We start from the raw sequence: 14238 nt of genomic DNA on the forward strand, positions 1-14238 counted from the left end.
TCCCGAGCAATCACCCAAGTCCGGTCCGTAGGCATCTTCTTCTAAGCTAGCTAAACAACGTAATATTTACATCATGGGAGAAAAATAAGAAAGGAGGGTAAGTTCAAGGACTTAGTGAGAGTTAATGCACATAATACCCATATCATTTCAATAATGAACTCCGTTTAGTAAAGAATGTAACATTTTAAGTATGATAGTCCATGAATGCAATATAGATATAATGCATGCTATAATCATGAGTAACAGTGATAGTTCAACAGTATGGTCTATCCGAGATATTACTCATTCTCAGTAGGGTTGGCACTGTCCTGAGGGATCTGTAATACAATGCTGATGCCCCGACCATTGTACGCTACTGTCCATAACACTAGCAGCCCGGCCGAGTCCAACCTTGGGTGGCCCACGCTTCTAATGATGTACGTCCTATAATGACCGCCTGTTAAGGCTGTGTCGGTCACGAAATAACCGTTGGATCTAAGGCCCATATATCAACACACACATTTGACCATAAAGTTAACATGTATAATAAGCACATGGCTGTTATCTTGCACGTACCGGTGTACCATGTGATACGATGCAATTAATCTTGTCCGTAATTTATATGTATGATTTTACAAGTCTCAATGTCATTATCTTGTTAAGTAGGATATTTTCACAAATGATAAAGTTCATGTGCAGCAAAGTGTATATTGTGAGAGTTGTAAACATGCATGTTTTGGTACACAAAAAAAGTCGTGCATTGCAGGAAAATAAATGACGAGCATTATGTGAGTTAAAACTCACCTGGATCGAACGAGTTCTCTGAGTAATCCTCCAACCGGTCCGGGTTTTCCAAATCTGTGAAAAACTTCTATTAGTCCTAAGTCTAACTAAAATGAACCTAGAACATGGAAACAAAGGTTATCGAACGATTGGCCAAAATGACGTTCCCTGGAACGCTCCTAGCCGTACGTTTGGGCTCTTGGCCATACATCCGCCCAAAAGGTTCAAGTAAAACCTCATTTGTTCCAAACGTACTTCTGTCCTCCCAAACTAGTTCTAAAGCTACCAAAAAAGATTTCTAGGTCCTCCTATCTCAAAATGATACTTCCATGCATTAAAAAATCCGTTCAATAAAGGTGAAACGCTAAACCAACTTAAATAAAAATTAAAGAAAAACAGCTTAACTAGAAGCTCAAAACTACTAACTAAGCTATCTATGAAAAGTACGGCATAATAACTAAGTAAGGAGCAAGCTAAGCTTAGAAGATTACCTCCTTTAAGCAAAACCTCCAAGAATCACTTCTCATTCTCCAAGAACTTTCAACTCACCAAAAACACTCAAGCAACAACTCTAGGGGACAACAGAGGCTAAATGGGGGGTAAGGGTCGTGTAGGGGTGGGATATTTATAGGTGAAAAAAAGTTGTGAGCGCTGCAGAGCTGTTCTCAAAAGTAGCGAATGTACAGTACTATTGGGGCGTATGTCTACGTATTGTTTACATAGTGAACCAAAGTCTGTATCATATGTACGGGCATTAACCAGTGGTCAACGAAAAGTCAGCGTACGTCCTGGTGGTCCCCCATGTGTACGGCCGCATACTATTTGCAGGCGTACGTATGCATGGTCCCCCATGCGTATGTACGATCAGAAAGTCTAAATTCTCTAAAATGTCCTTCCAATTGTTCCTAGTGACCCAAAACTCAAATTAACACTCTAACTAAGCTACTTAAGCTTAGTTAATTATCTGGGCCACTACACATCCACCCACTACTGGCATTCAAAAATAATTTGGTTCCAGTGAGTTATGCAACAAGGTTTCGGTGAACTTGTTCTTTTGGAGGCCAAGGTCTGTGAGACCCAAAAAACCTAAAAAGGAAAGAAGCTTCGTCAGATGGAGAAATAGATGAAGAAAGGGAGAGTGAAGAAGTCAGGGAGAGATATGTGGTTTGAGAGAGAAAAAAGACGGAGATGAGAGAGAGATGGAAAGAAAAGAAAAATGTTTGTAGGATAAAAAATAAAAAAATAAAAGAAAAAAAATGTTATTTTAATGGTATAGAGAATGTTTAATGGAATCTATTGTGGTGTGTATTTGAATTGAGAAGCAAGAAATAGTTTTGTTCCATAAATGTAGGAAAAATCAATGGGAAGCTACTGGGAATGCTCTAAGGAAGAAGGAAAAGAGCACTAGCAACAAACACCTAACTCATTACCTCCCCTATATATAGGAAAGATTTAAAAAAAAAAAAAAAAAAAAACTACAAAAAGTCACATGCAGCAGTTTCCCTATTGCTTCCTTAAACATTGGGAATGATATACTGCTATCCAATGTGTACGGAACCAAAAGAGCTTCCCTATATTTTAATATAAACATTTCTATTTCGTCTCTCCTCTTTCATCTTTTTGCCTTCTATTGGAGATTGTGTTGATGTTTTGTAAAAAATTGGAAGGTAGGTATGTAACTTGTATTTTGTAAAGAAATAATATTCTATTGGTATAGGAAAATGTAAGAGAAGCTATTGTGAAGTATATTTAGATAGAGAAGCAAAAAGTTGTTTTGTTCCCTAAACTTAGGAAAAATCAAAGGGTTGTTGCTGCTAGTGTTGTAACCCAACTTCCTAAACCATACAAATAAAATAAAATAAAAATAAAAAATAAAAATCACCTTCTACAACAACTGCTTCTTCATTGTCAGATTTAGCACATATTGAACATAAAGGCGTAAAATGATTTACTTTTCTCATTTGCATAAATTATATTTTGTCGCTCTCCTACGCCTCAAGTAGATAATTGTGAGATGGCTTCTTATGAGGCCTACTTGCCACCAGGAGCGAAACTAGATTTTTACTTTTGGGGTGGGCAAAACTATATATAAAAAAAATTTGCAGGGAGCAAAAGAAATATTTTTAAGGGTATATATATATAAAAGAAAAAACAAAAAAAATTGGGAGAGTTTTAAAATTTTTGGGGGCAACAACTCCCTAAACCCTCACCTAGGTTTGCCCCTACCTACCAAGCAGGTCTCGGGTTGCCTGAACACATGTCCGAACACATAGTTTTCACAAGAGCCCTATCACAATTGCCTATCAAAATTACAAACAATATGGGCAAGCAATGGATCTCAATCGCACTCTCGAAGGCCATTTATTCTCACACACGCTTTTCCTCTGCAGCTCATATTTGTCCTCTCTCTCTCTCTCTCTTTCTCTCTCTCTTCCTTGCTTCTTAAATTATATGATAAAGATGATTATTGTTAATCAATATGTGTATATTATAATTAAACATAATATTTAGATTGATTTTCTAGTTGTTTTATACTAATATTTTTATGTTATGAATAAAAGTTAATATTTATAGCTTAATATGATTCAATGAAAATATAAAAAATATTTGTTAATTTTCTGTATGAGCCAAATGCTGAAAAATATTTTCAGTTGAAATTATTTTGATGAATTTTCCAACAAAAAGTATTTGTTATGTTAGATTAGGATTAGGATTAGGATTAGGATTAGAAATTATGTTATATTAGAATTTGTGTAAAAGTAGAATTTTAGTAATAAGTATTAGTAATTATGTATCTTTGTTATTATCTAGCATTTTTGGTAAATTTTCCCCATGATTCCCTAACAGAAATCTCTTTGCTGAATATTTTTGGTAATTATGTTTCTATTTTTTCTTTTCTTTTTCTTTTTTTTTTTTATGAATAGTTTGAGTTTTATTTTTATTTTTTTATTTTTTTCATACTCGTTTTCTATTTTTTAAAAAGTAGTTGCACACCGGCCTAGGGGTCTTTCTTCTAGACAAATTCGTGCCTACAAACAAAATGCACCAGAAACTTTAAGGGACATCAACGACAATAAACACTAGTAAGTAGCCACCTACCACAGACTTTGATTACTTGTCGTTTAGCAGTAATGGCAAACTCTGTGGTCCTCATCTCTTTTATTCACCTTCACTTAGTTATACATATTATCAGCATATTATGTACTTTCCACTAATATCTCTGGAAAAAAAAAAAAAAAAAAAAAACATGATTTTCCTTCTCCTATATACCATTCTGCATTGAAAAAAGAAAAAAAAAATGATAAAACTTTCTTACAAATTAGATTGTATAAGTTCTTACAACTCAGCCTTTAAAAAGTTACATACTTTCTTATTAATGTTACTAAGAAAACATTAGAAAAATACATATTATATTATATATATATATATTTTTTTTTCAAATACTTAAAAACTTTGATAAATTTTATTCAAAGTGATAAAAACTTTACAGCATAGTAGTGAAGTATTTATACACAACTTAACCTAGTACTAGAATCTTCTAGTATAATACAAAATATTTTCTATATACTCAAGAATAAGTTTCCTTGCTATGCACGTCTAGTATCCCCAATGAATCTTTCCTTCTTAGAGTTGATTTGATCACAATCTGCATGCTGCCTAGGAAGTACTTGAGTTGCTGTCATTACCAGGCTCAAGCTGTCAACCTTTCCATATTGGTTTTGTGCCTAAGCATTGTCATTGGGTTTTTCTATCTTGTTGGTCTGTAGCTTGGCTCTCGAGCGCACCTGACTTGCGCTCGAGCCCTTGCGGGTCTGATATACTTTTATACCCCCCGCAAGCTAATGGTAGGAGGAATCACCATCAGCTTGGACTTAAGAGCAAGGAAATGAGAGGATGGAAGGCCTTTGGTGAACACATCTGCAACCTGATCATGAGTAGAAATGAACTTGATTAGAATGTCACGATTTAGGACCTTTTCACGAACAAAGTGATAGTCCACCTCAATGTGCTTGGTACGAGTATGAAAAACTAGATTGGAGGCCAAGGCTAAGGCACTGAGATTATCACACCATATAACAGGAGGCACTAGGAGAGGAATTCGAATTTCTTTAAGCAGCATTCTTAGCCAATACAATTTTGCAGTGGTGAGAGAGAGGGACCTATATTCAGCTTCAGTGCTGGATCGAGAGACCACAGCTAGCTTCTTAGCACTCTAGGCAATAAGACAGTCCCCTAGAAAGACATCAAAACCTGTTGTAGACCTGCGGTCATCAGGGCATCTTGCCTAGTCAGAATCACAAAAGGCATTCAATTGCAGGGGACTCTTGGTGTAAAATAGTCCATGATCAGGGGAGCCATTAAGATATCTTAAGACCCTTTTTGCAGCTATCCAGTGAGTTATAGAAAGAGCATGCACATGTTGACAGAGTATGCTATCTCTGGTCGTGTGAGTGTGCAGTACTGCAATGCACCTACAATCTGTCTGTATGTAGTGGGATCAGATAAGGGTGATAAGGGTTCACCATCATATTTGGAAAGTTTGGAGCCAGATGTACATGGAGTCTTGGATGGTTTGGACTCTGCCATGTGTGCCTTGTCAAGCAGTTCTAGGATGTACTTGGTTTGGCAGAGATGAATGCCAGAGGAGGTACGAGTAACCTGAATGCCAAGAAAGAAACTGAGAGGACCCAAATCCTTGAAAGGAAATTCCTGCTGTAGTTTAGTAATGAGGCTGGAAATAACTGGGAGATGAGTACCAGTGATGGTGATGTCATCAACGTAGACCAGCATATATACTTGAATGGAACCATGAAGATAAAGGAAGAGAGATGTATCAACCAAAGAGCCCTTGAATCCAATGTTCAGCACAACGTTTGAGAGACGTGTGAACCAAGCTCTAGGGGGCTTGTTTTAAACCATAAATTGCTTTGTGCAATTTGCACACTTGATCAGGATGAGTAGTGTTAGTGAAACCGGGAGGCTACTCCATGTAAACTTCTTCCCCCAAGGAACCCTGCAGAAACGCATTAGAGACATCAAGCTGTCTGATGGGCCACTCAAAGTGGACAGCTAGAGCAAGGATAATTCGAATGGTTGAGGCCTTGATCACTGGACTGAATGTCTCAGTGTAGTCTATGCCCCTTAGTTGATCAAACCCTTTTGCTACAAACCTTGCCTTAAACCTCTCTATAGTGCCATCAGCTCCCCTTTCGATCTTAAACACCCACTTATTGCGTATGACATTTTGATGAAGAGGCATAAGGCACAAGGTCCAGGTGCCATTGGAAATTAGTGCATCATACTCCAATTGCATTGTTGCTCTCCACCTAGGATCAGTGGCAGCCCTCTTATAAGATACTGGTTTAGACTTAGGTAGTGTGGCCTGGTATAGTTGAAAATCTGAGAAGGACTTAGGTCTAAGGGAGCCTGTTCTGGACCTAGTGGTCACAGGGTGAGCTGGTTGTGGAGAGTCTGATGGTGTAGGGGAAGCAGATGAAGGGGAAGCAGTAGCTAGGGTGGGGATAGGTGAAGGGATTGCAGCTGAAGGTGGTGATTGGTCAGAAATAGTAGCAAGTGTGAGATGTTCAGGAGGATCATTAGCTGCAATATGGTCAGAAACAACAGGAAAAATATATGGAATTGGACAAGAAACAGGGAGAAATAAGGGAGCATCACCTTGTGCATTGATCTTGGATGGAAGTTGTGAGGTAGCTTGATTCTTGGCAGGGAAGGACTCCTCATCAAATATAACATGTTTAGACAAGTATGCTTTATTGGTAACAGGATCCAAGCACTTATAGCGTGTATAGTTGTATCCAAGAAAAATGCAAGGTTTGGTTCTATGTTCTAGTTTGTGCAAGCTATAAGGTCAAAAGAGTAGATAATATAGCAGCCAAATACTCTAAGTTTCTAGCAATCTGGTTCTTTGTGGTAGAGTTTAAAGTAGGGTGATTTGTATTGCAAGACAGGAGTAGGAAGTCTGTTGATTACATAGACTGTAGTGAGGAAGGAATCAACCTAGTACTTATTGGAGAGATGTGAGTGAGCTAAGAGAGTAAGACTTGTTTCAAGGATGTGTCTAAGCTTTCTTTCTACTAGGCCATTCTTCTTAAGGGTATGTGGACAGGATTTTCTATGAAGGATGCCATGTTTGGTTAAGAAGGATTGGAATTGAATGGAATTGTATTCACCTCCTCCATCAGATTGTAGTTGCTTGATTTTGAAGGTGAATTGATTTTCTACTAGAAGTTTGAATTTAACAAAATGTTCAAAGACTTCTGATTTGTGATGCAGTGGATAGATCCAAGTGAACCGAGAGAAGTCATCAATGAATATGACATGATACTTGTAGCCACTAATGGATTGAATGGGTGAGGTCCAAACATCGGAATGAATTAGTTCTAAGGGTTGTTGAGTGACTCAGTTAGATGCATTAGAAGGTTGCTATTTACTCTTGCCAAGTTGACAGGAAATGCAAACTGAATTTTTATTGAAATTAAAACTTCAAACAGGAAGTGATGTGTCTTTAACAACACGATTAACAAAATCCAAAGATGGATGCCCTAGTCTAAAATGCTACATTAAAGAGGTCCTTATTCCAATGAAAGCAGTAAATGTCTTGTTATCTTTGTGAGAGGTCTTTCCAAGCTTCAATGGGTACAAGCCATTCTCACTCCTCCCCTTCAAGAGTGTTGCATGGGTCAGCAGGTCCTTGACAAAATAGTGAGAAGAAGTTAGAATAAAATAGCATAAGTTATCATGGCAAAATTTTTGGATAGAAACAAGGTTAGTAGAGGCTTGTGGAGAGTGTAAGACATTTTTAAGTTGAAGAGTAGTTTTGGGAGTAAGGGGAAGAGTGGAACCAGTATTTTCTATGGGAAGACATGTGCCATTGCCCACTGCCACCTCCTCAGCCTGCTGGAAGGGCTGCTGAATTTGTAGATTCTCAAGTTGGTTGGTTATATGGTCATTTACTCCACTGTCTGCTAACCATTGTTGTTCTTCATAGGCAGAGTTGGTGTGTGCCACCATGGTTGCTAGTTGAGTAGGGGGATTTCTGCCCTGAAAAGAATAATCCATTCTATGAAAGCAATCAACAGCAACATGATTAATCCTACCACATATCTGACAAGGAGCTCTAGGGGTAGGGGAGAAGGGCTGCTCCTGATTTGGTGGAGAAGGGCCTTGTGTGCTGTCTGCTAGGGTAGAAGTTACCTTAATTGTTTTGAGGAGGCCTTCGAGTGTACTGTTGGTTGGTGAAGTTGCCTCTGTTGTTGTGAGAGGTGCTACTATACTGTTGAGGGCCTCTGTTGTAATGTTGAGGGCCACAGTTGTATTGGTGAAAGTAAGGCCTAGGTACAAAACCCGGGCTTTGTCTTGGTGGATAATTTATGGGAGGAAATTTTGGATATAGGGGTGCCTTGCCTTGGGATTTTTGTACAGTCAATGCAAAGGTTGAGTGGTTTGGAGCCTGACTTTGATGCTGATTGAGTAGCATCTCATGGCTGAGGAGTTCATCTTGGAAATCTTCAAAGTTGATGTCATTTGCTCTAGTGTGGAAGGAGTATGTGGTAATGAAGTGGGTGAAAGAAGGGTTTAGGCATTGAGAATTGAGGTGATGATCTCTTCATCAGGAATGGGGTTTCCTGCTACACCAAGTTTGTCTGCAAGGCTTTTGGCAGATTGTATGTAATCTGTGCAGGATTGAGGTCCTTGGGACAAGTTCTGAAGTTGCTTTTTGAGGTGAGAAATCTGTGACTTGGACTTGGAAGCAAATTTGGTAGCCAAAGCTGTCCAAGCCTGATGTGAAGTGTTTAGCCCATAAACTGTGGCTAGTACCTTCTCTTAGAGGGATACAGTGATAATGCTGAGGAGATATTGGTCCTTTTTATTCTAGTTAGGGTATTCTGGATTAAGGACAGACTTGCCTTCAGCATCACTGATCAATTGTGGAGGGCATGGTTCTGAACCATCCACAATGCCCATGAGATCATAGGTGCGCAGAATAGGGTTTATCTCCGCCAACCAACTAGTGTAGTTACCAGTATCAAGTTTGAGAAGAGAGTTCTGAGTGGAATTGGGTGGAATGAAGGCTGAGTTGTTAGTTGCTGCCATTGTAGGAATGAAAAAAGGAAAAACACAAGAATTGGCAATTTGATAGAAAGAGGCGTTGGCTTAAAGAAGCTCCGATACAATATTAAGGGAAACATATCAGTTTTTTAGGAGTAATTCTATAACTTACTCGTATGTTATTCATATGTCACTCAAAAAATGAAGTGACTTTTAAAATTACTATTTGATCAAAATTCAATAATGATAAACTACAAGCTCAATGATAATTTTAAGAGCCATGTCATTTTTGGAAAGACAGCATTACTCATTTTTTAGAAACTTCTACAACTCAATTTATAAGAAATTTTTGTCAAAAAAAAAAAATGGTACTCCCTTGGAAACAGACAAGGATTCTTTTAATTTCAAGTAAAAGAATAATAATGATAAAAGCATCGTGGGAGGAAATTAAGGAAGCATGTTCCCGAAGGATGTTGTTTCAGCCGCCGCACCGAACACGCATCATCACATGCATGTTGGGCAGTGGAGAGCCAGTTGCACGCAATATGCATGATACCTGTTTGATATTTATATGAGATGAGTCGGGTCAAAATTGAAACCCAATAATTCAACTCTCTCAAATTCTCTTGCTCCAGTGAATGCGTATCAGCCGTTTCCAATCGCCATTATATTTCTTGCAGATCAAAATGCTCAACTCCTTTTCCACCACTATTTTGTCACTATTCTTCTGTCTTCTTCGTGATTTTGGTCCGTTAAAGTTTGATTAAATAATTAAATTTATTTATTTATTTTTAAAGGCTTAAACTTTTAAAATAAGTAATGATTTAATATGATATTAGAGCAATTAAATATTTCACATGTTTTAACCTCACTTATTAAGAGGGAGGGAATTTGAGCCTACTCATAATTTATACAAGTAATGGTTTAACAATGTATCAGTGCCTTAGGTTATGAGTTCAAACTATATCCCAACAATTTACCCTCATTCATTCATTTAAATATCCCCCACTTTCACATTAAAAGAGAATTTTGGCCTACACGTTAGGGAGAGTATTATAATATTAATTTATATTAACTTAAACTTTTGAGATAAATAGTAATATATCATGGTCTAGTGTTGAAAATATGTTGCAGGTTAGGATTCTTCATATGACCACACTTACTGATCGGTGATCCTTTGAAGTAAAACATCATTGAAATTTCTGACTGCGTTCTGAAGTTTAAAAAATACTTTTAATATTTATTTAGAAAGTTCTACTAAATAAAAAGTTGACATGTTTGATAAATAATTTTAAAAGTACTTTTTTTTTAAAAAAAAATTCACTCTAAAAATGACCAAAACACATTTTTTTTGAAAAACTTAAAAATGAAGTTTTTTTTTTTTTTTTAAAAAAAAGCTTTTTTAAAATTTAAAATATCTATTTTTCAACACAATTTGTATACTAAGCAAAACCAATTTCTCTTTTTCTTTTCGTATTGAAGAAATGGGAGCTACATATAACAAGAAAAAAGACATGGACCGAAAGTCTTAAGCAATAAAGGAAAGTTGGATTCAATAAGTCAACAAGTTTTCTTATAGGAAAGCTATACACAAAGCTGTGGAAAATTGGACGTTGGACCAGTTACTTGTCCCTTGTCCCTCCCAACTCATACGGCAATGACTTTTAAATGCATCTCATTCATCAACTCTTTTGAACAAAACAACATTTGACTAATCTTCCCTTTTGATACACCCATTTCTCTCACTCTCTCAAAACCACAAACTACTTCCTCCTCCTTCCTCCTTCCCCTCCCCTCCCCTCAAACCATGCTTCATCACCGGCACCGGCAAGGGCTCGCCGGCAATCCGCTTCATAGCAATCATGAGAGTAAAGAAGATGCAGATTTCCATTTCTGGGGTGCACCGAATAATACCTTAAGTGGAAGCTTTGGAGCTTACTCACCAACCTTATGGAAAGAAAAGGCCTCAGAAAATGATAATCATGATGAAGATTGTTATGAATCTTCTCCTTTGCTCCCCAACAGCCATCAATCTTCCACCAATCTTTCAAGCGAAAGGGCAATTGCAGAAGGCAGGAGGCAGATTATGGAAATGATTCAAGACATGCCTGAGTCTTGTTATGAACTTTCTCTAAGAGATATTGTGGATGAGCCGCATGTCGAAGAGGCTGGCTTTCGCTCCGAAACTGAACCTCAAATCAAGAAGAAGAAGAAGAAGATTAAGGCGCGTCAGATGTCGAGGATTTCAAGCATGGAGAGTGAAACTTTCCTGCTCAAGATGTTCTTTCCATCGTCTCTATCTTTTAAGAAGAAATCAAAGGCAGCAGGAAACTGCTCTAATGTTTCTCCAAGGCCATCTCCAGAGGGTACCGAGCATAGTATCAATAAGGAATGGTGGATGATCAGGTTTTTTCTTGCAGGAGAGAATAAAAGAAGCAGAGGGAGTAGCAGGAACAGCAGCACAAGCAGGTATTTGTTTAATTTAAAAGTAATTCAAAAGAATAGATTATTTTTCAAACTCTGAGACCAAGATTTAAGTCGTTCGTCTTTTTAAGAAAGCTTTCGCGCTAGCTCCCTCGTCCGTTGCTTTTTCGTTAGCGCAACGGCTTTTGTGCTAAAGCCCTCGGCCTTTACATGTCTTTCTATTTGATGCAGCCACGAGGAGGCCAATTTCATACCTGGTTGCTGGTCCTTCTTCCACAGCAAGAAGAACAAAACCAAGAGACAGAGAGGATGCATAGTGGGAGTGGAAAGCAATTGAAAATTGCTGCTGCAAAATTTGGTGGGAGCAGGAATGGGCCCAGCTATGAATATGGTGGCCAACGAAATTTGAGGGTCCAAAATGAACATTTAGTCTGAGTCATGGCCAGATTTTCTGGGCCTTTTGGCTGTTAGCTGTTATATATATAATCAAAATATCCAGCGGAAGGTGATAAACATAGATTGCGTTGCAGTATTCATGGAGCTTACAATTTTAGTCTCAATCATGACTACCAAAGCGTATTGGCTATTTATATAATTAAGATATTCCAGGTTCAATCGGGCTTGAGAAAGTGCATGCAATTTTTCATTGTTTAAGCCTTTCATGTCATTTGTTATTGGTTCCCGATGGGTTGATAAGGGATAGAATAGGAGGGGCTCCTTAAGTATAATGGGCCCTTTAGTGAGTAAGACCCAAATAGTTAGGCTTGAGTTTAGGACTAACTCTATATAAGATTTGTAATAATAGAATTGTAAAAGGTTATTCAGTAAAATGTTCAGCCTTGGAGATTCTTAGGCTTCTCGACGTCACTACAAACACTTTGTTGTTTAGTTACAGTAGTTTAGTAACGTGTCACTAGGGTTAACACGTTACTAAATTTCGTAATGTGTATATAATAACGTGTCTGGCGTGTTAGGAATTTGAATGTTGCTAAGTCCTGTTTAGTAACGTTTCAAGACAGACACGTTACTAAATAGTAACGTGTCAGTTTTGACACGTTACTTAGTAACGTGTCGAAACTAACACGTTACCAATTCATAACCTGTCCGTTTTGACACGTTACTAAAGTTTAGTAACGTGTCAGTTTCGACACGTTACTAAGTATTAGTAACGTGTTAAAAACTGACACGTTACAAAATTGTAATGTGTCATTTTTTGACACATTACTAAGTATTAGTAACGTGTCAAAACTGACACGTTACAAAACTTTAGTAACGTGTCAAAACGGACAGGTTACGAATTGGTAACGTGTTAGTTTCGACACGTTAAACTGACACGTTACTTTTTAGTAACGTGTCAGTCTTGAAACGTTACTATTTCGTGCATAAAAAAAAAAAAAAAAAAATTTATTTAAATTAATCTCTCCAAAATTTGTTATTTGTACACCTGATTGTCAACATACATCATCAATTGCTATCAACATACATCTATTTCTCAAGTCGTATCCCAACATTGTCCACAACATATATCCATTTCATGTCCACAAAACATATATATATATATATATATATATATACATATATATATATATACAACAGCATTCTCGATCTCCATTCAAATATCCATTCAAATATCTCAAATTACATATAGGAACTAGAAAATATGTTACAATGTTTTATGTGTTTAATAATCACATCTCTTGCACTGAGGCAGGATATAACTAAAGTTGTTTCATGTGTTTTGCTCTTGAATCAACAACAATTTATTCTCTCACTGCTACTAGAGCGATACCCACAAAATCCACAACCTAAATGCCTCGCACATTCTGAAAACTGGTGAGAGAGAGAGAGAGAGAGAGAAAGCTTTGGATGCCTTTTCTTATGCTCACCTTCGCAGCATCGCATCACCGAAAAATTGGCTCATTTCTCACGTACTCATTACATGAAAATGCAGGCGTTGATTGGCTGCTCACTGGAGAAGGCAAGGTCCTGAATTACCTAATGCGCCTCACTATTACCCAACAGCTAACAACACAGCCAGTCAAAACAAACTTTTGTCATCAACTTTTATTATTTTTACTTTTTTTTTTCTTTTTTTTTAAGGGATAAATGTAAAATTGGTCATTGTGGTCGGCCTAAATTACAAATCACTCCATATGGTATAAAAAATAATTTATAAGTCCTTATAGTTGGCCTAAATTACAAATCACTCCCTGTGATATAAAAAATATTAACCATAGGTTATGAATTGGTAACGTTGATGTTGAATTGTAAGATTACACATCACTCAATTGACAATTAGGATTTTTTATATCATTTTACGACGCCAACTAAGATTACACATCAACCTTCACTTTACGTCATATGGTTACAGTAAATTAACCTAATATCTTATATCCCTAAAATTTTACCCCGTACATAACCCTCCCTCATCTTCATCTTCGTTAGCCACTTCACAAAATGCGACAGTCAAATTCTTGCAAAATGCTCCCAAATCGTGGCAAGAAAGATGAAAATGAGGAAGGGTTACGCACAGAGTAAAATTTTGGGAATAGAAGAGAGTAGGTTAATTTACTATAACAGTATGATGCGACAAAGTAATAGATTCCGTTAAGTAACTTAACGGAAATTGATTTTAAGAAGTAAACTGTTATTTTGGCCATCCCTAAGACCTATAAATTATTTTTTATACCACATGGAGTGATTTATAATTTAGGCCAACTACAGGAACCTATAAATTATTTGTTATATCACAGAAAGTGATTTGTAATTTAGACCAACCAAATGGACCAATTTTACATTTATCCATTTATTTTTTTCCTTATCTTGAAAAATCAGCCAAGTGGGCATGTCTGTATCGATGATTTTAGCTACTCAAAATAAACATTTTTCCATTTTAGCTATTAAATACAAACTCCAACAAATTATTTATTCAAAAAACTTTCTACTTTCTTTAAATATTTTTATTTTTATTGTTTGTTAAGG

General features: G+C 37.0%; 1 protein-coding gene across 1 annotated transcript; it reads left to right on the top strand.

Moving 5' to 3' along the window:
• Positions 1–10550: 10550 nt before the first annotated feature.
• Positions 10551–11871, top strand: LOC132166578 (uncharacterized). The gene is made up of 2 exons (XM_059577423.1): positions 10551–11301; positions 11488–11871. The coding sequence occupies exons 1-2, from the start codon at positions 10640–10642 to the stop codon at positions 11591–11593; spliced, it is 768 nt and encodes a 255-aa protein (XP_059433406.1). The 5' UTR covers positions 10551–10639; the 3' UTR covers positions 11594–11871.
• Positions 11872–14238: the final 2367 nt, after the last annotated feature.

Source organism: Corylus avellana, chromosome ca11 (assembly GCF_901000735.1).
Source record: "Corylus avellana chromosome ca11, CavTom2PMs-1.0".
In the NCBI taxonomy this organism is placed as follows: domain Eukaryota; kingdom Viridiplantae; phylum Streptophyta; class Magnoliopsida; order Fagales; family Betulaceae; genus Corylus; species Corylus avellana.

What these genes read in the sequence shown, in the direction of transcription:
- LOC132166578 (XM_059577423.1), top strand. Translation starts at nt 10,640, where the DNA reads ATGCTTCATCACCGGCACCGGCAAGGGCTCGCCGGCAATCCGCTTCAT. An exon ending in AGGAACAGCAGCACAAGCAG is followed by an intron (nt 11,302 to 11,487) that starts GTATTTGTTTAA and finishes TATTTGATGCAG; the next exon opens with CCACGAGGAGGCCAATTTCA.